At 46.4% G+C, this 21,699-nt stretch overlaps 1 protein-coding gene across 1 annotated transcript in view; it reads left to right on the forward strand.

Annotated features, from left to right (window-relative positions):
- LOC141167250 (interleukin-17 receptor E-like protein) overlaps positions 1-21,699 on the forward strand; it is a 213,946-nt gene that overhangs the window by 172,624 nt on the left and 19,623 nt on the right. Inside the window, exon 7 of the mRNA XM_073654688.1 lies at positions 18,829-18,896. Coding sequence (XP_073510789.1) covers positions 18,829-18,896 — 68 coding nt within the window. The remainder of the gene's footprint in view (positions 1-18,828; positions 18,897-21,699) is intronic.

Raw genomic sequence — 21,699 nt, forward strand, 5'->3', positions numbered from 1 at the left:
ACTCCCTGGTCTCTGGGGCCTCTGTGACTCCTGACCCTGGTATAACAGTCAGCTTCTGGTGAACCTGGGACGTATAGTTCTCCAGGGGTTCCGGTTATTCCTGCTGGGGTTATTGGCCCCCCGTAGGCGCGGACCCGGTGTCCGGTAAATGGTTTTGGGGTGAGCTGGTTAAGCTCCTCTGCCCCCTATGTTGCTTGCTTACTCCACTCGCCTTCGGCCACGCTCGGGGCCCTCACTAGGCTCAGTGCTGCTGGAGGCCTAGCTTGCCTCACACAGCAGCCTGCATGCTGCTATCACTCTGGCTGAGCACTAACTAAACACTGAACTGGAGCTAACTAAGCTGCCTGGCTCCACCTTCCCTTTATATATCCGGGCTCCCTCTGCTGGTATGAGGTGGAAGGTGGAGGTGTTTGCATGTAGTGAGGGCCTCTTGTGGAGAAATCCATCCATGCACCCTTCTGGGTTCTGTGGCACCATGCACAGCAGGGCGCCACATATGTAATCTGTGTGATGGAGAAAACACAGTTTTAAATACCTGGCCTGTAGGTAACTGTTTTGAACAGCAAACCAGTGTCAAAAACTTTGCTGACACACTGAAAGAAGTTTTTAATGGAGGCCAGAAATGGCAGTATTTTCTGAAAACGTATATGTGAGCCGTGTGACGGAGAAAACACAGTTTTTAGCACTGTAATATGGAAAGGACCTCGCTGTATTCTGCAGTGCCAACAAGCAAATGGCGCAGAAAAATGATGTTCTCTGGATTGCTTTTTAAGCAAATTATGAGGATTAAGGTGCAAAAAAAAATTATTCCTGGCCCCTGAGACCTGGGCCTATTTCTAGAACATTAACAGCAGCAGAAGGCAGAACTGGAATGGAACCTCTTGTCCTATGTGCACTGCAGTCTGTTATATACCCTGCCTGCCTGCCTATATACACTGCCTGCCTGATATCTCTGTAGATGCATTAGTTAGTCCTCAAAAGGACTGTTTGTTAAGATGGATATGTGTAATGTACGGCTTTTCTCCCTACACTACCTAATACACGATTAAATCTCTCCCTGACACAGCAGCAGCTCTCCCTACACTGTCTGATCCAGAGTGACTGTGACGAGCATGGCGGCACCAGGTCTTATATAGACCTGATGATGCTGTGCGGCCAGCCAATCACTGTAATGCCCACAACCAACATGGCTACGGCATTACAGTGCATGGCAGGCAATCCCTGCATGTTCATTGGCTCTCTAAATAGCGCCAAACATGCAGGGAGGGGACCCGAGTTTCCGCACGAGCAACCCGAAAATTCTCGCCGAGCGCCGAGTTTGTGGAGCACCATGATGCTCGGGCGAGTACCGAGTAGTGACGAGCGCTTTCGCTCATCACTATTTATAACCTCTGCTTTCCCTATGCTAGTGAGGGCTTTGACTAGTCAATGGGGCTATAGTTCCCCAAACTAGTGTGCCCTCTTTCCATGTTATCTCGCCCCTGTGGGCATGATGACATAATTTGCACTAGTGGCGTCATCGCCACTCATGAAAATCTGTGCATGCACGTCACTCAGTCTGGCTGGGTGTACACTTCCCGGCTTCAGAGGCACACATGGCGCATGACCAGAAGCCACCTTCTGAACTACCAGTTTCTCCCGTTTGAACTCCTGTATGGCCGACATCTGCGGGGTCTCCTTGATATAGCAAAGGAAACCTGGGAAGCCAAGGTCACACCCCAATGGAGCATCATTGAGCACCTCACCCAGATGCAGAAGAGGGTTACGAAGGTATTGCCCATCATAAAGGAACATCTCCTCCATGCCCAAGAGACTCAATCCCAGGTGTACAACCTGTCAGCCAGGCTGAGACAGCCCCGGGGACTGAGTCCTTGTGCTTATTCCCACGGTAGAGAGTACATTTTTGGCCAAATGACAAGGCCACTATTTGGTGGTAAAAAAGCTGGCTGAAGTGAACTACAAGGCTCATCAAACAGGAAAACGTAAGCCATACCAGGTCTACCACATCAATTTATCAAGCCATGGCATGACAGGAACCCCGTTGAAACTACATGTTTGCTGGTCAAGCCAGAAGGGGACATTGAAGGGATCACAATAGCACACACACTGTCAAAGGCACAAAAACAGCAGAGTTGGGAATTGCTGCAGCAGAACCAGGACCTGTTCTCAGATTTGCTGGGGTGTACAGATGTAATTGAACATGAGGTTTTTTGACAGAACCCCATGTGCGGGAGAACTTGAAGCCCTTCCTAATTCCCAAGGCCTGCCGAGAAATGATCTCCAATGAAGTGAAGTGTATGCGGAATCTCGGAGTCATTGAGGAATCTAAGAGCGAGTGGTCTAGCCCCATTGTCCTTGCTCCAAAACCTGATAGAGATTAGAGATTCTGTAGAGATTATCGGAAGCTGAACAAAGGCTCCAAGTTCGACGCATATCCGAAGCCGCCTGTCAATGAGCGGATCGAGAGACTTGGGCTTGCAAGATACATAACCACCTTGGATCTAGAAAAGGGATATTGGAAAATCCTCATGTCACAAGAAGCCAAGGAGAAGACGGCTTTCTCTACGCTCGACGCATGCTTCCAAAACGTCCAGATGCCGTTTGGACTGCAGAGAGCTCCGGCCACCTTCCAGAGGGCCATGGACCGGAACCTTACACTCCATAAGAACTATGCCGCAGCATACCTTAACGATATTGTAATCTTCAGCCTGGATTGGGGACGTCATCTGGAAAAGGTCCAGTTCGATGCGCTCAGGAAGGTGTGGTTTTCCATAAATTCCCAAAAAAATGTGCCATGGGGAAAGAGGATGCCAATTACATGAGATGTAGTAGGTAAAGGCAAAATCAAACCCCAGATCATTTAAGTTGACGCAATCCAGAACTGGCCGAGACCCCTCTCAAAAAAACAAGTTAGGGCCTTTCTGGGAATTGCTTTGTATTGTTCAGCTGTGCCATATTGTATTTCACCTTAATTGAAAGTCAATTTACAGTTTAGCGCTTTTCTTCCAGCTGGTAGCTTAGTTAATATCCATGTTTTGGTGGCAAGCATGAATTTCCTTTTCTTTCATTGCAGCCTTCCTTTATCAATTTATTGTTTTTACTTGCTTAGAGTTGAGGTGTTTTCCAAGATGTGAATCCATATACAGTGGTGTGGGAAAATGTTTGCCCCCTTCCTGATTTCTTATTCTTTTTCATGTTTGTCACACTTACCGTAAATGTTTCAGATCACAAAACAAATTTAAATATTAGACAAAGATAACAGAAGTAAACAAAAAGTGCAGTTTTAAAACATAAATTAACTGCAGTTTAACTAATATTTGGGAAGCAGAGTTCAATTTCAATAACCATACAAGGGCCTGATCACTGCCACACCTGTTTTCAATCAAGAAATCGCTTAAATAAAACCTGCCTGACAAAGTGAAGTAGACCAAAAGAGCATCAAAAGCTAGACATCAAGCTGTGATCTAAAGAAATTCAGGAACAAATGAGAAACAAAGTAAGAGATTTATCAGTCTGGAAAAGGTTATAAAACACTGTACACTGACTACTTTCTTTTTGTATGAGTTTTGTACAGGTGTTTTACCTTTTTTTTCTCTGGTTCAATACCTTGGTTTTGAATCTGCGTTCAGTTGTATCTGCTCACTTGTAGAGTTTTGGCTTGATCTGATTTCAGTTATTTGTTCAGATGACTGATCAATGTCAGTTCTCCCTTTAGGAAATGGTGTCCTTTTTGCCTTGGATTTAAAATAGTATTTACATCTTACAGTATTTGGACAAGTGGCCTCTTTCAATTTCATGTTCCATTTTACTTTCTGGATGTTTGTAATTTTAATATATAAAGATTATATAAACGCTCATCAGCTTTCCATCCAGGATAGCACCCTTATCACCTTGGAATTTTACAGAGAGTCCTTTAGTTGTTATTACCATTATAGATTTATTTTTTATTTATTTTACTCACTAATATAGCTCCATAAATTTCACAGTGCCATTCAAAGATATCAGCATCCTTGTCCCCAATGGAGCTCACAATCTAAATTCCCTATCAATATATCTTTGGACTGTGGAAGGAAACTGGGAAACCCGCAGGAAAAATATGCAAACATGGGGAGAACATACAAATTAGATAACAATCCCGGTCCTCCTAGATTAGTTTCTGTTACCGGTATAGCTAAGTTCTGTCGATTTTTATTGGGGCACATAAGGATTTTATTTCTAGTACCTATTACATTTGTTCTACCCCCATAAGCAAGATAGATTACCTTCTTATTACAGCCAAATTATGTGAAAAAGCTTCTAACACTTGCTGTGTAAATGTTGGTTTTGGAGTCGAAAGCCTTGTAATACCTGATTGTTTGTCACTTTAAAGATGTTCTTCCAATTATCTGTGTTTAGCTCATAAACTGTTTTGTTTTCCTCTTTGTTCAATTCCTTTTGGAAATTGTTTATTTTGTTCCACTGCATATTGTACAGCCTTTCTTTAAGTGTCTCTGTTTGTGGCATCAGAAACATGCTGTAGTTTTCTTCTTGTTTGACCTTGTGCTAATCCTTTTAAGGCTATGAGCCCACGATGCAGAAATGCTTTGGATTTTTCCTGAGCGTTTCTGCATCTCCCTGGCAGAAAAAACGCATGTGGATTGTACATGCGGATTGTACATGCGGATTGTACATGCGTTTTCCTACCAGGGACATGCGGAAGTGAAGCGTTCTTCACATGCATTTCCGCATGTGGGTTGTCAAGTGCTTTCCAAGCGACTTTAGCATCACTTGGAAAGTGCTTGACAACTTGGTCACAACCGGCATGGATTTATATAGTGTGACCGAAAGAATGGTAAAAAATAAAAAATAAATATATACTTACCTTCTGATGGCCCGCGGTGTCTTTATCCGATGCGTCCTGGCTTGCCGGCAGCTCGCGGTAGACTAAAGGACCTGCAGGCGTCAGCGGTCGAGTGACCCGTCATATGGCTAAATGACATCATGGCAGGTCCTTTTCAGACCATTGCGAGCTGCCGGCAAGCCAAGATGCATCGCTAAGGACACCGGGGGCCATCAGAAGGTAAGTATAATGTATATTTTTTATTTTATTCTTTATTTAACAGGTACTATGGTACCCGGGTCCGGAGGAGAGTCTCCTCTTCTCCAAACCCGGGTACCATCCGCACATTGAAATGCATGGAATCCGCATCTCCAGATGTGTGGCGCCCCTGAGGGTTCGACCGCCACAGGAATGCTGCACTTCTTTAATGGAGTGTAGTGTTCCTCCTCTGAGGTAAGTCCGGTGTGATAGTCACGACTCAGCCTTGCATCCAACACCACACTTCTCCACCAGAGGGAGCTAGTATGCACTAGGTGCTGCTCCCCTGGTTACAGGGAGACTGGGGAACACAAAGTGGTAGGAACCAGTTAGTGGATGTGGGTGGAGAACTTACAAGTTAGTTACACCTTAAATTTCATATTTAATAGAAAGCCATCTTTGATCTTGGTCCTTTTTAGTCTCTGGTTGTCGGTCTTGGTTGCTGTAAAACTACTGCATGTAATGTGACTCCCGCCTGGGAGTGCAGATCCTGTGTGGGCCTGCACCGGCAAGGGACTCAGCCCTCGTACCCTGGCCTTGGGACGAGAGGTAGGTTGTAGACAAGGAATGTCTCAACCCGGCCAAGGACCAGGATCAAGAAGGCCCCGGGAGCTTTAGAGTGTGGATCCCCAGCAAATGGGTCCCGGGGAGGATGCAGACGGAGCGGAGCACGCCACCTGTCCTTGCCTACCTGATCTATTCAGAGGGATTCCGGCTGCAAGAGGGGTACCGGCCCCCGACACCCGACCTTGTACTCTATGTCCTGGATGGGAAAGCCCGGTTAGGCCCTGAGGATCCCGCCGGGCATCGGATGGAGAGGAATTGCCACCCGTGCCCTAGTCCTGAGAGGAGCTCAGAGGGAGACCCGGCCTATCTACACACGCACAGTGCAGGAACACTCTGGTGTAGGGTCGCTACCGAACACTGGACTTTCTCGGTGGTAGTCGGACCCCCGTCCCTGGTGGCCGCAGGACTCCGCGGGGAGCAGGGAGTCACCTTCCCGCTGACATCTCTAAGTGAGTAAAGCCTTGGAACTTCACCCCTATGACCTCCGGACTGTTCATTACGCGCCATACCATGTGACGCGGTGCCCGTACTCCCCGCACTGCTACCCCCTCTCTTTCCTGTTTGCCTGCCCTGATCTGCTGATCATCCTTATCATCCAAAAAAAGCTGATAATGGCTCTTGCCTGTCTATTTACTTGTTCCATTCCTGATTATTAATCTCTGATCCTTATGAAGTAATAACCTCCCACAAATAATATTTTCATCTCTGGACAGTAACATTTCCAATTTAAATTTCCATAGCTCGAAATTGTCAATGTTCAGATTGGCCACTGAGTTAAACTGTATGTTGCTGGACATTTTGCTTCTCTCCTTTATATGTTTGTATTGAGTTTCTTACTTGTGTTCAGGAGATAAGATCTCTGTAAGATTCCTTGTATCAGTCTGTTGACCATGCTGAGCAGTAGTGATGGGCGAGCACTAAAATGCTCAGGTGCTCGATGCTCGGGTCGAGCACACTGGAATACTCAGGTGCTCGATCCGAGCAACGAGCCCAATGTAAGTCTATGGGAAACTCGAGCAATTTTCAGGCGGCTCTCCCCGGCGGTCTGCAGAGGGCTTAAAAATTGCCCAAATCGATGGGAACAGTGCTCAAATGACATGGGAACAGCAAGGGGAAGACCCCTGGAAACATTTCTGACTCCCAGGTCACTTCTATCAACAACGTTGTCAGAGGTATTACGCCACTTTTACGGACTCACAATAAAACATACAAAAATGAAACCAAAATGGATTTTCCTGGGAAATATGATAAGGAACATCCTTTTCCTATCACCCATGACAGCACCACAACGAGAGAGGGGATCCGCCCTTCCAGGACAGGAAACATACAGAATAAAAGGGCGACGCCTCTCCACCACCTCACTTGGTTTCCTGTCCTTGAGGGGGAACCTTGTTAAAAAGGCGGCAGAAGAAAGAAGAGAAGATTATTCCCAGACCTGGGCCGGTCGGTTTCCAGCAAGGCATAGTCTCTGCTGCGGCCGGCACCCGGGACCTGGAAGCGCCATGGTATGTCCAAGGGGGCCTGTTCCGTCGGACGGGCGCCAGCAGCAGCCGCACCATTACCTTATGGTGGTCTGGCAGCCGTGCATCCCAGTTGCGCAGGCGCAGGATGCTATACAGGAAATCGCGCCCTAAGAAGCAGACTGGTGAAAAAATAAGTAGCGGAGACCCATGTCTTCTAACATGTTTCCGGCTACTGCTTTGTACCAGCCTGCGGCCCTGATGACGAGCGTACCGGAGGGTCCTTGATGGGAGAACCTTAGTCAGGCTTACCTGTTGAAGATCCGGATACAATTGAGCGGCGCCCCTGCCTGGGGTCGGCTGCTCCAGCTCCGTGAATCAATGGAGAAGCTGCTGTGGAACTGCGCCCCTGTCTGGAGTTGGCAGCTCCAGCTCTGCACGTCAGTGAGAGAGCAGCTGTGGAACTGCGCCCCTGTCTGGGGTTAGCAGCTCCTGCTCCGTGCATCAGTGGAGAAGCTGCTGTGGAACTGCGCCCCTGTCTGGGGTCAGCAGCTCCAGCTCTGCTCATCAATGTGAGCACCTGCGCCCCTGCCTGGGGTCAGCAGCTCCAGCTTTGATCAGCACACTTTTGGTGGCACCCCTGCCTGTGGTTGACCACCCCAGTATTGCTCAGGCACGGCTGGATGGAGAGGAACAGGCCTGTCACTTGGTCCAGCCTCCGAATCCATACAGCTGGTGGTGAGTGATCTTCGTGAATGTTTACCTTGTTTATGGGGCCCTTTCCTTGTTATGGTTACTAGGAAAGGCTGAAGGAAGTTAGTGCAAAACTCAAAAATGGGTGTGTGCACTCTGTAAGACCCCATCTGGGCCAGGGGCCTCGTGCTTTGAATTTGGCTTCTGGACAGAAACTGGACCTTAGACCTCTAGGCTAAAGTTAGCCACAAGTCTGGGCCGCACAGAGGCTCATGATTGGGCTTCAGAATTTACCATAAAAAGGAGGTTATTACTGTTGTCCTCCAGTCTGTTTGCTCCATCCATAGGACGGCAAATGGTGTTAATACATCACATGGTCTCTGTGAAGGTCTGCTGTCCAGCTGCGTCTCATCAGTTGCTCCTTCATGTGGGGCTAGTCTGACACTTGAGATTTACCACCCAAAGGAAAGGTTTATCCTTCATTCAGATGGATTACTCTTTTAAATAAAAAATCTGAGCGCAGTGCCTCACAGTGCCTCATAAACTCTCTTTGTGCTTCACAAAGAGCACATCATAGTGCTTCACAGCATAGCGCTTTATATAACATCATAGTGCCTCACAGCGCCTCTTGGCACATCATAGTGCCACATATCATATCATAGTGCCTCATAGCATAGCGCTTTATAGCACATCATAGTACATCACAGTGCCTCATGGCACATCATAGCATAGTGCCTCATGGCACATCATAGTGCCTCATAGCATAGTGCTTCATAGCACATCATAGTGCCTCATGGCACATCATAGCATAGTGCCTCATGGCACATCATAGCATAGTGCATCATAGCATAGCGCTTCATAGCACATCATAGTGCCTCATAGCGCCTCATGGCACATCGTAGCATAACGCCTCATGGCACATCATAGTGCATCATATAATAGCGCTTCATAGCACATCAAAGTGCCTTATGGCACATCATAGCATAGTGCCTCATGGCACATCATAGTGCCTCATAGCACATCATAGTGCGTCATAGCATAGCGCTTCATGGCACATCATAGTGCCTCATGGCACATCATAGCATAGTGCCTCATAGAACATCATAGTGCCTCATAGCACATCACAGTGCCTCATAGCATAGCACTTCATGGCACATAATAGTGCCTCATAGCGCCTCATGGCACATCATAGCATAATGCCTCATAGCACATCACAGTGCCTCATAGCACATCACAGTGCCTCATAGCACAGCGCTTCATAGCATCTCACAGTGCCTCATAGCACTTCACAGTGCCTCATACCACATTATAGTGCCTCATAGCACTTCAGTGCCTCATAACACATCATAGTGCCTCATAGCACTTCACAGTGCCTTTTAGTACCTCATGGGTCCTTATAGTGTCTCTTGGTGCTTCAGGGTGCCCCTGTGCCTTGTAGTGCTTTATAGGGTGTCTGTGCCTTGTAGCGCCCCTGTGCCTCATAGTCCCTCTTTGTAAAGGTACTGGTTGCACAACTAAGTTTATGTCTGACAAAACCAAGTTCAGCGACTGTAAACTGTACATGGCAAGCTTACCGAATTCAGGGGGAAAAATATCCTATCCTCTATTTTGAGACAGAGGGTGGCAGTATTCCTGGCTGGTGCTCAGCTGGCTCGGTGGAATGCAGGTTGGAGGCAGGTGACAATAAGAGCGCTTCCTTAGTTTTGCAGGTTAATAATAAACCTTGTAGGATTTCACTTTTAAAGGTAGGAGGCATCATGTTGTGCTCATACAGCCATTGTGGGTTTGGTCCAATCGAGCGCAGTTTTATTGCTTTTTACAGGTTGCACAGAAGTCATAAACATTAATATTTCTGGTCTTGTCCAAGCTGACTAAATAGGACAGACCCTGACTACTCATATACAGCTCAACTAACCCAGCTTGATCTAACAAAACAATATTTATCCAGGGCAACCACTGATACTTGTGGAGTCTGGCCTGTGTCTCTGATTAGCTCCAAGACACATACCGTCTGCTCTGCTTTCCAGCAGTCTGACTAAGGTGAATACCTAGCCTGCTCTGGTGCTTAGCTCTCCAGGTACCCTAATCAAGACCTGTAAAGCTATTATTTAACCCAGGCCTACCTGGGTTTGCTACAACCCGAATGGGCTGTACAGATTCCTGAGAGTTAGAAAATTGGAAATGGACTCTATGAGAACTGCTAGTAAATCTGCAGTTCCAGATTGCTATATAGTAGTATAGGCATTTAAGGAGGTATACAATCAGGTTCCAATTCACATGAAACATCAAACTTCCTGAGAATAGTTCTTGGCATAAAATTAGGATTTAGGCTTTCAGCTTGTGTCCTTCCATTCAGATGTTAATGAGCCTTAAGGCTTTATGGAGGATTTTAGTAGTTAAGACAACTCTTATATCGAAGGAAGAGGCATTGACAATAGTTTACCTCAACTATTTTGGGATTATGGGCAGATCCATCGAGCACTGCAGAACTCACTGGGCAGTGAGTAAGAGTGGTGGTCTGCCAAGGTAGAATAAGGAGTCCTGCTATATGTCAAAATTAATAAGCAGTCTGGCCACAACTCTGAACAAGGCAATATTGCTGTTAATAACTCTAATCTACTACATTCCAGTAGTAGCATGGTCACAGGTACACACCCATGGGCTGCCTCTAAAGATCCGGTTCCTCTAACCTAAAGAAGCTTTAGGCAGTATATAAGAGAGCTCCATTCATGTATACATGGTCACCATGTAAAGGTCTTGTCACACAGCAGAGTAGCTTTATCTTACGTAAACCATTATGGAGGAACTCTGCCAAGATCCCTAATGACACTTATGTCTAATCAGTTCAGATGGCGAAGTCTCACCTTTTATCTTTAACAGCACCTCATATAAAGAGGAAGAGAATTGCAAGTGGACCTTTTTAGCCGTAGACTACTGGAACAGTGTCCAACCTGCATTGAATAAGCAAGGAATGTGAAAGTGAATTTTTGATCTAGGTCCATTTTCAGTCCAAAGATGGCACCCTGGGATCTGAATCCAGTGCTTACGGCTCTAACAAGCCTTCGCTTGAACCCATGGATTCAGGGTCTTCACATTAAAGACTATTATCCCGGTGGCCCTGACTTCAGCATGGTAAGTTAGTGACATTCAAGCTTTGTCAGTTAATCCTTTGTTTATACAGATCCTAGAAGATAGGAAATTGTGCACCCTACTTTCTGTGCTAATCCGGGGAATGCATGGCAGAACAATAAGAAAGCGGATGTCCCCATGAAGCATTTTGTAAGGTTGCGATTCAGTCTTCACCTTGCACCTTCTATAGACACTATAGGCTTGATCTGGGGTCTTCTGCTGTCCTTTCCTTTAGGAAAACTGTTCTACAGGCTGTGGTTCCACCCTAACTTTAAAGTTTTTTCTCTGTAAATCTCTCGTTGTGGTGCTGTCATGGGTGATAGGAAAACACTAAATTACTTACCGGTAATGTGATTTTCCAGAGCCCATGACAGCACCCTTATATTCCCTCCCATCACTGGTAGAAGTTGATCACTTCATTGCCTTCGTGGTGTTTGATTCACGCGGTGTGTAGAAGGAAAAATCATGGGATATATAACTATTAAGTAGTGTCCTCTCATGCTCTGTAAACAACTAAGGTGGTGGAGAGGTGCCGCCCTTTTATTCTGTAGGTTTCCTGTCCTGGAAGGGCGGATCCCCTCTCTCGTTGTGGTGCTGTCATGGGCTCAGAAAAATCACATTACCGGTAAGTAGTTTAGTGTTTCCTGGGTAATGACTTGTATACTGTATAAAGCAAAATAAATAACAAAAAACAAAAATACTCCTCCACACCTTGGGCTATGTTCACACTTAACGTTTTTGATGTTTTTTTGCTCTTTTGCGTTGCTTTCAACCGTGACAAATGCATTCACCAGGAAATGTCATTTTAACATTTTACAACCTTATTTGGCCATTTGGTGTGTGAGATATCATCAGAAACATTGTGTTTCATTTATGAAGGAGGGACTCTGAAAGTCACAAAGCCTATTTTTATAGGGTCATCAGGCGGCCTTTACTATTCTTAAAGGGCCAGCAGTCGGCCCTCACTATTCTTAGAGAGCCATCAGCCGGCTATGTTTTATTGTTCCCATTACTAAAGAGTTGGTCTTCTATACTGTTATTGCCTAAGCAGTGAGTGGCAGGGCTGCCCAAAATTTGGACGCACCCCAATACCCCTTTGAAGAGACTTAGATGAGGGCCTCCTGAAAACAATGTTCCCATTATTAGGAAGTAGGTCTCCCATTGTGTTTGCCTATGCAGTGAATGCAAGTGTTGCCAAAAATTTGGAGGCACTCCAATGCCCTTTGGAAGAGACGTGGAGGTCAAAGGGCCTCCTGAAAACAATGTTCCCATTATTAGGAAGTGGGTTTCCAATTGTGTTTGCCTACGCAGTGAATGCAAGGGTTGCCAAAAATTTGGAGGCACTGCAATGCCCTTTGGAAGAGACGTAAAGGAGGGCCTCCTGACAAAAAAATGTTCCGATTATTAGGAAGTGGGTCTCCCAAAGTGTTGGCCTATGCAGTGAATGCAAGGGCTGCCAAAAATTGGGAGGCACTCCATTGCCCCTTGGAAGAGATGTGGAGGAGGGCTGACAAACATTTACCCCTGGGGGGTATACATGAACATACTGTATAAGCATATATTTTTTTACGGGCATCATAAAGACCCTTTAAAAAAATTATGTGGGTGTTGCATCACAGACCACGGTCACCCTGGTGATATAGTGGTGGAGGATGAGGAGAAGGAGGAGGACAACAGCAAATAGCCAAAATAAGGAAGCGCATACCCATGTGTGGGTGTGAAGAGGTGCATGGGAATACACCGCCCCAAAAAAGACACTGGATTTGAGTTTATGTTACGCTACTATCATTCTGTGGTGTTGAGAAGTCTGGCCCAATCCAGCCCTTGTTCATTTTTATAAGAGTCAGCCTGTCAGCATTTTCAGTTGACAGGCGGATGCGCTTATCAGTTATAATTCCACCAGCGGCACTAAAAAGCCGCTCTGATAAAACGCTGGCGGCAGGGCAGGCCAGGACCTCCAAGGCGTAGAGAGCCAGTTCATTCCACGTATCCAGCTTGGATACCCAATAATTATAAGGCACAGAGGAATCAAGGAGGATGTTGGTACGGTCGGCAAGGTACTCCCTCAGCATCTTCCCAAACTTTGCACTCCTTGTGAGAGTACCCCGCGCCTCAGGGCCTGTGCGATGGGAGGGGCTGAGAAAATTCTCCCAGAACTTTGACAGTGTTCCCCTGCCTCTGCTGGATTGCATTTGTGGCTCTCTCGCCTGTACTCCTTGGTTGTCCAACGAACTGTGATTTCTGCCACCAGCATTTTCAGATGGGAATTTTTTTAATAGTTCTGCAACAAGGGCCTTCTGGTACTGCCCCATTTTTGTAGACCTGTCCGCCTCAGGAATAAGAGATATAAAGTTCTCCTTGTAGTGTGGGTCTAGAAGTGTCACCAACAAGTAATGACTGTCACCCAAAATTTTGAGAACGCGAGGGTCATGGGAAAGGCAGCGTAACAAACTCAGCCATGCGTGCCAGACTGCTAACAGGCAAGACTTCCGTGTCCTCACCAAGAGGATGACTGACCATGCTCTCTTCCTCCCCCTCCTCCTCTCTGTCCTCAGTCCATCCACGCTGAACAGACGGTATGACAGTTGTGCAGGTAGTACCGTCTATACCGTCCATGAAAGTAGCTCCTGTTCTTCCTCCTCCTCCTCTTCTTCCTCATTGTCACCCAATCCACATTGGGATGAGATGAGGGTGGGCTGTGTGTAATCACCCTGTATGGTCCCTTGCTCCATCTCATCATGCTCCGCCTGCAATGCATCCTCTTTGATTGTGAGCAAAGAGCGTTTCAGAAGACAGAGAAGCAGGATGGTGAAGCTAATTATGGCGTCATCGCCGCTCACAATCTTGGTGGAGTCCTCAAAGCTTTGGAGGATGGTACATATGTCTGACATCCATGTCCACTCCTGAGGTTTTATATGTGGAGTCTGAACTGAAGACCGACGGCCTTGTTGATGCTGGTACTCAACAACTGCCATCTTCTGCTCACAAATCCTTCCCAACATCTGCAGTGTAGAGTTCTAATGCGTGGGGACATCACACACCAAGGAAACACGGCAAGGGTGGCGGAAGCTGTAGGTGACTTTCTAAAATGGGCACACAGGCAGCGCACTTTAACAAGCAGATCCGGCAGCTCCGGGTAGGATTTGAGAAACCGCTGAACCACAAGGTTAAGCATGGGCCAGGCTTGGTACGTGTATGAGCTCGCCTTGCCTCCGAGCCGCCACCAGGTTCCGGCCATTGTCACACACGACCATACCTGGCTGTAGGTTCAGCAGTGTGAGCCACAGATTTTCCTGCTCTTTCAGAGCTGTCCACAACTCTTCAGCATTGTGTGGTTTGTCACCTAAGCATATTAGCTTCAGCACATCCTGTTGCCGGTTGGCTGAGGCAGTGCTGCAGTGCTTCCAGCTTGTGACTGATGTGGTCATTTTGGTGATGGAGGCTGAGGAGGATGAGGTGCAGAAGCTGTAGACTGTGGGGGCAACCCGGATTGACCTAGGGCCCGCAATCCTTGGCGTCAGGAGGACGTGTTCTGTCCCAAGGTCTGATTGGGTCCCGGCTTCCACTATGTTAACCCAGTGTGCCGTCAGCGAGATGTACCGTCCCTGCTGACAAGCACTTGTCCACGTATCCGTGGTTAGGTGGACTTTCCCGGTAACTGCGTTGTTGAGAGCACGGCTTTTGTTTTGGGACACGTGCTTGTGTAATGTGGGGGCGGCACACCGGGAGAAATAGTGGCGACTGGGGACCGAGTACCGAGTGACGGCCGCTGCCATCAGGTTGCGGAATGCTTCCAACTCCACGAGCCTAAAAGGCAACATTTCGAGCGCAAGCAGTCGTGAAATGTGGGAATTTAGTAGTGTGGCCTGTGGCTGCGTATTTGCACTTGCGTTCCAAGGACTTAGGTATGGACAAATGAACGCTGCACTGGGACAAGGATGTGGATGTACTTCCTGATGCTGCTGCTTGAGATTGTGCAACAACAGGTGCAGGGCAGGAGACAGCTTCGCATGCACCATGGACAGGGGATTGGCTTGCATGCACAACAGCGGAAGAAGCAATGGTGACACCTGCAGACATTGTTCCTGGACCCTGGGGTTCAGCCCACAAAGTCGGGTGCTTTGCTGCCATGTGCCTGATCATGCTGGTTGTAGTCAGGCTAGTAGTTTTGCCACCCCTGCTGATGCTGGCCTGGCAGGTGGTGCAAATGGCCTTTTTGGGGTTATCGGCAGAGTCTTTAAAAAAACAACAAGACTCAGGAAGACCTAACAGTTGTACTGGCAACTTCCTTCGTGTTGGTATTACGAGGAATGGTTGCCTGCCTTCTGTCTGTGGCCACTACACTGCTTCTTCCTGCCTGTTGGGGTGCTCTGCCTCCCTCCCCCTGTGTGCAGCTGTCCTCGCTCTGCAGTTCCTGCAAGTGTGGGATCAGTTGTCTCCGGGCACTCGGCATGGTGGGAGGAAGGAGGATCAGGGTGAGGAATATGCAGTCTAGACTCACGGCTACTGAGACTTGACCGTGTGGAACAGGGTGGAAGGTGGTGGTGGCTAAGAGACTGGAAGCATTATCCGCTTCCAGGAAGGTCGGGCGAGAAGATGTGGGCGTTTGTTGTGGCACAATTTCAGCTAGCCCACGGCCTTGGCCTCGGCCTCTGCATGCACCATCACCATCATGTCCAGTTCCCCGTCCCTTGCCACGCGCCTTGCCCATTTTAAATGGAGGACAATATCTTCCACGCTCACTACAAATGGCTGAATTTGGAGCGAAGTTATATGCAATCCATGTGATAGAGAAACCACAGTTTTAAATACCTGGCCTGTAGGTAACTATTTTGAACAGCAAACCGGTGCCAAAAACTTTGCTGACACACTGAACAAAAATTTGAATGGAGGCCAAAAATGGCAGTATTTTCAGCGCATTTATATGTGATTCATGTGATGGACAAACCACAGTTTTAAATAGCTGAATTTTTAGCGCTGTAATATGGAAAAGACCTGGCTGTATTCTGCAGTGCCAAGAAGCAAATGGTGCAGAAGAACGGTGTTCTTTGGATTACTTTTTAAGCAAATAGTGAGGATTAAGATAAAAAAAAAGTATTCCTGGCCCCTGATACCTGGATCTTTGTCTAGAAATGTCTAACAGCAGCAGAAGGCAGAACTGGAATGGAGCCTCTTGTGTTATATGCACTGAAATCTGCTATATACACTGCCTGCCTGCCTATATACACTGCCTGCCTGATATCTCTGCAGATGGATTAGTCCTCAGAAGGACTGTTTGTTGAGATGGATATGTGTAATGTACTTGTTTTCTCCCTACACTACCTAATACACAACCAAATCTCTCCGTAGCTCAGCAGCACCTCTCCCTACACTGCCTGATTGCGGAGTAGACTGACGAGCACAGCAGCGCCAGGTCTGATATAGACCTGATGATGCTGTGAGGCCAGCCAATCACTGTAATGCCACAACCAACATGGCTGCGGCATTACAGTGAGTGACAGGCCATCCCTGCATGTTGATTGGCGCTCTAAAGAGTGCCAAACATGCAGGGAGGGGACCCGAGCATCCGCCCAAGCATCTCGCAAGTACTCGGCGAGGTCTGAGCATCTCGAGTACTGAGATGCTCGGGCGAGTACCGTGTATTTGCGACTATGCTCGCTCATCACTACTGAGCAGTGCTTTTTCTGTGCCTCTCTGTGCTGGGCCCATGACCTATCGCAGAACATCAGCTTCCAGCAGAGTCATCAGCACTGAGACAAACGTTAAATAGCCATTAGAGAGAACTTGTCACAAGGAAAAAGCAGTCCATTCTGCCGGCACCATGTTATAAAGCAGGAGGATCTGAGATGATTCATATATCATTTTGTGAGAAAAGATTCAGTAGAACCTGTGCTTTAATCATTTAATCCTCTGCTCCTTCTGGGATTTTCAGTCCAGTGGGCGGTCTTATCAGTGACTGACATCTATCTCTGTATGTACTCTTTTACAAAGAAAGCTGTCAGTCACTAATAGGACTGCCCACTGGACTGAAAATCCCAGAAGGAGCAGAGGATTAATTGATTAAAGCACAGGTTATAGAGAGACTTTTCTCACAAAATTAAATGTCAGACTGCTCAGCTTCCCCTGCTCTATATCATGATGTCAGCAGATTGGACTGCATTTTCATGGAGACAGGTTTCCCTTAACTTCATCACCACAACATGGAGTATGCAGGTGAAACTTGCACACACAATGCAGAGAAGTCATATAGTACAGTATTAACAAATTCTGAAAATCAACACAGTACCATCTGCTATCTGCTCAACACAGTCTTGCTCATCCCATAGCTTAAGTCCAAAGCTGTTATTACTCCAACTCCAAGCAAAATCTGACATAATAAATGAATTAAAAATCAAAATGTACAAAATTGTATATTTGAAAGGTTACACAAATCTATATGTAAAATAGTTTATAAAACATGTATAACCACCACATAACACACTAAGGCATTTATATATGTGAGCCAATAGAGGGGAACTTGACACCTATTTGTTTATAATGTAGAGGACACTGTGGCCTGCTCTCACCAGCTAAGGGGTTGGGGGTTGAGGGAGAATGATGCCGCATCACCCACTCACCAGTGTGGCGGAGTGCCGTTCCTGCTACACTCACAGTTAGTGTCCACATCGAAGCGCTATACAGGAATGTACAGCACAATGCGGGCAATATAAAGCGGGTGGGGGGACGAAGAAGTCATCTTATCGAAACTCACTCTTCTGTGGCCTGGGGCAAGAACTCTGCCCTTAAATGGATGCATGGTATTGCATGAGGAAGAAAGTTAAAGTTTGCAACTAAAACACATACTCTGGCAGTATCCTTTATTGGAAAAAATATACTGAAAATGTTAAATCAAGAATATATGCAATTATTCTTTTTTGTTCAGGTATAGGGGAGTGAAAAACATGATTGTAAAAGTGCGCAGTCTTTTCGTTTTTGGCCATCTTATTTTTGTTAAGACATAAAATTCAGCTAAATTTTGATTACATTTATATTCACACATACTAAGCATACACAGAGTTCTCCATTACCCTGACTCAGGCTGAAATAGAATTTCTATTCTTCCACTGGGGATATATGTTGGTATGCCACAAAAAAGATGGAATGCTGAGGTCTGTTTGGGACAGTAGTGTACATTAGGGAATACCACAAGAGAAACTGCAGAGGGTGAGCGCGATGGTAGTGCTCACCTTTGGGAGTTTGTGTAGAGAGGGACACCAGACCAATAAGAGCCTTAGAATCTGCAGCTTACACCCCATAGCTAGAAAAGAAAATCTTCCAAATAGCAATTCACTTCAATGGAGATATCACGGTATCTGAGCTATGCTTGTAGGAATGAAGATTCCTTGATGGTATCAAATTGAGATTTTTAATCAACCAACCAGCACATTTCGACGCCAGACTGGTGCCTTTTTTACCTTAAAAGAGGCACCAGTTTGGCGCTGAAACGTGTTGGTTGAATGAAAACCTTAATTTTATACAATCGAGGATTCTTCATATCTCCACTGAAGTGAAAAATGATGGAATATCACAGTAAAATAAGCTATTCCAATAAAAAGTATATATTTTAAAAATGGAGATACCACACATTATAAGTCTTTTTTTGCAATGGGACCTATACAATGGTATACATCACTGGCTTCTGTTGGGAGGGATGCATATTTAGCTTTTCCTTGCATATATAATGCATATATATGAAATGAAAACTATTATTATATGATGTTAACATAGCCTTATTTTTTAATTATATATTGTTTTTAAAAAAGTTAATAACTGACATATCTTGTGTATATACTTTACAGCTACATGACAAATTTGCAATGCCTGTCATGATTTATGAGGAGTGTCATTTGTTATTTATTCCAGCATTCCACCAAAGAAAATGCAAAAGAAAAAATTCTTGAAATCAAAAATGAAAAACTTCCCAGGAATGGGTACGTGTATTGCAGTATCTAGCACAATATATGTGTAACTGTATGTACTCTGTACACACCTAAATAATGACTACATGATCAAACTGCACATGGCTAAACATATGATTCTGCATAAGGCATAAAGGTACACAATATATCACTCTTTTTAGTTATCTTCTGTAAGGGTTTTCTTGACATTTTGTATGACTGCTAGCCAGCACACTTTTCCCAGGAGTTTCCATTTATGACTACTTTTTGTAACAAACGTACAGAGCCTCCCACATATGATACGTCACATGCAACTTCTGCTACCAAAATCTTTTTATTTTTCAAAAAATACATCCCAAGGTTCATTAGAAGTAGTATTTGATACTATTTCCACTTTTTCTAGAAAATGCAAAAGAAAATTTTATTGAATTCAAAAGTGAGATACCACTCAGAAATAGGTTATTATATGGTGGTACACAGTGTTTTGTAAAAGTTTGGGCACCCCTTGGTCAAAATTACTGTTATAGTGAACAGATAAGCAAATTGAAGATGAAATGATCTCTAAAAGTGCTAAAGTTAAAGATGACACATTTCCTTTGTATTTTAGGCAAAAAAAAATATTGTAATTTTTTTACATTTTAAAAATTACAAAAAGGAAAATGGGCTGCTGCAAAAGTTTGGGAACCTTGCATGGTTAGTTATCTAGTAGCACCCCCTTTTGAAAGTATCACAGATTGTAAACGCTTTTTGTAGCCAGCCAAGAGTCTTTCAATTCTTGTTTGAGGGATTTTCATTCATTTCTCCTTGGAACATTTTTCCAGTTCTGTGAGATTCCTGGGTCGTCTTGCATGCACTGCTATTTTGAGGTCTAGCCACAGATTTTCAATGATGTTCAGATCAGGGGACTATGAGGGCCATTGTAAAACTTCAGCTTGGTTTCGAGGTAGTCTATTGTTGATTTTGACATGTGTTTAGGATTAGTGTTGAGCGAGCACTAAAATGCTCGGGTGCTCGAAGCTCGGGCCGAGCTCACCGTGATACTCGGGTGCTGGACCCGAGCAACGAGCCCAATGTTAGTCTATGGGAGACCCGAGCATTTTTGCGGCGGCACCCCCGGCAGTATGTAGAAAGCCTAAAAAGTGCCCAAAACGATAGTGACAGTGTTCAAATGACATGGGGACAGCATGGGGATCGCCCCAGGAAGCATTTCTGACCCCCAGGTCACTGCTGTCAACAACGTGGTCAGAGGTATTAAGCCACTTTTACGGGCTCACAATAAAACGTTCAAAAACTAAACTGAAACGGTTTTCCTGGGAAATATGTTAAGGAACTTCCTTTCCAGGGTAAAGACTTGTGTATAAGGTAAAATAAATAACCAAAAACAAAAATAGTCCTCCACACCTTGGGCTATGTTCACAAGTAGCATTTTTTATGCATTTTTGCACTTTTGTATTGCTTTCAACCATGACAAATGCATTCACCGGGAAATGTCATTTTAACATTTTACAACCTTATCTGGCCATGTGCTGTGTGCCACATGCATACAGTGCTGAAAAGACATGGGAACAGCATGGGGAAGACCCCTGGAAGCATCTCTGACACCCAGGTCACTGCCTAAAAGTGTGCCCATCAGAAGTGATCCTTGCCGCATCAGAAGATGCAGACTTGCAACTATCCCCGAGCAAGTCCTTGTCCCAGGGCAGTGTTCAATTGTACCTCCCCATTTCTTGCAATGCAAGCGCAAGTATGCAGCCTGCCACCCACCCACCCCCAGGCTGCAATACCATACTGCTTACTTGCACTTGAAATTGGGCCTTTTAGGCATGTGGAGGTGTAATCTGGCCACCACGTCATGGCTGCGTCGGCGGCCTGATATCCATACTCAGTCCCCAGCCGCCCGGCGGCCAGGTGTCCCCGCTTGGTCCCCAGCCGCCAGGGGGCGGCCGGGTGTCCATACTTGGTCCCCAGCTGCCCCGCGGCCGGGTGCCCACACACGGTCCCCAGCCGACTGGGGGCGGCCGGTTGTCCATAAACGGTCCCCAGTCGCCTCTATTTCTCCTGGGAACTCCCCCCCCACTTTTCTTAGCCTGGCCTGCTTTAGGGCAGCATCGGACGAGCCCACCAGAGAGCCAGACTCCTCCGGTGGGCCCTGGCTTCTCCATCAGGGGAGTTGAGAGTGCAAAGGTGAGGAGCATGATGATGATGATAGAAGTTAGCATCTGCTTTGTTTTCTTGGAATGCAAGCGTAAGTGTGCAACCTGCCACCCACCCACCCCAAGGCTGCAATACTATACTGATAGCTTGCTTGCACTTGAAATTGGGCCTTTTAGGCATGTGGAGGCAGACGCCGGCCACCATGTCATGGCTGCGTCGGTGGCCTGGCATCCATACTCAGTCCGCAGCCGCCCGGCGGCCGGGTGTCCACGCTCGGTCCCCAGCCGCCCCGCGGCCGGGTGCCCACACACGGTCCCCAGCCACCTGGGGGCGGCCGGGTGTCCATAAACGGTCCCCAGCCGCCCCTATTTCTCCTGGGAACTTCCCCCACACTTTTCTTAGCCTGGCCTGCTTTAGGGCAGCATTGGACGAGCCCACCAGAGAACCAGACTCCTCCGGTGGGCCCTGGCTTCTCCATCAGGGGAGTTGAGAGTGCCAAGGTGAGGATCATGATGATGATGATGATAGAAGTTAGCATCTGCTTTGTTTTCTTGGAATGCAAGTGTAAGTGTGCAACCTGCCACCCACCCACCCCCAGGCTGCAATACCATACTGCTAGCTTGCTTGCACTTGAAATTGGGCCTTTTAGGCATGTGGAGGCAGACGCCGGCCACCATGTCAT

Source organism: Phyllobates terribilis, unplaced genomic scaffold (genome assembly GCF_046119375.1).
Source record: "Phyllobates terribilis strain yellow unplaced genomic scaffold, ASM4611937v1 Scaffold_11__3_contigs__length_659146591, whole genome shotgun sequence".
Taxonomy (NCBI): Eukaryota; Metazoa; Chordata; class Amphibia; order Anura; family Dendrobatidae; genus Phyllobates; species Phyllobates terribilis.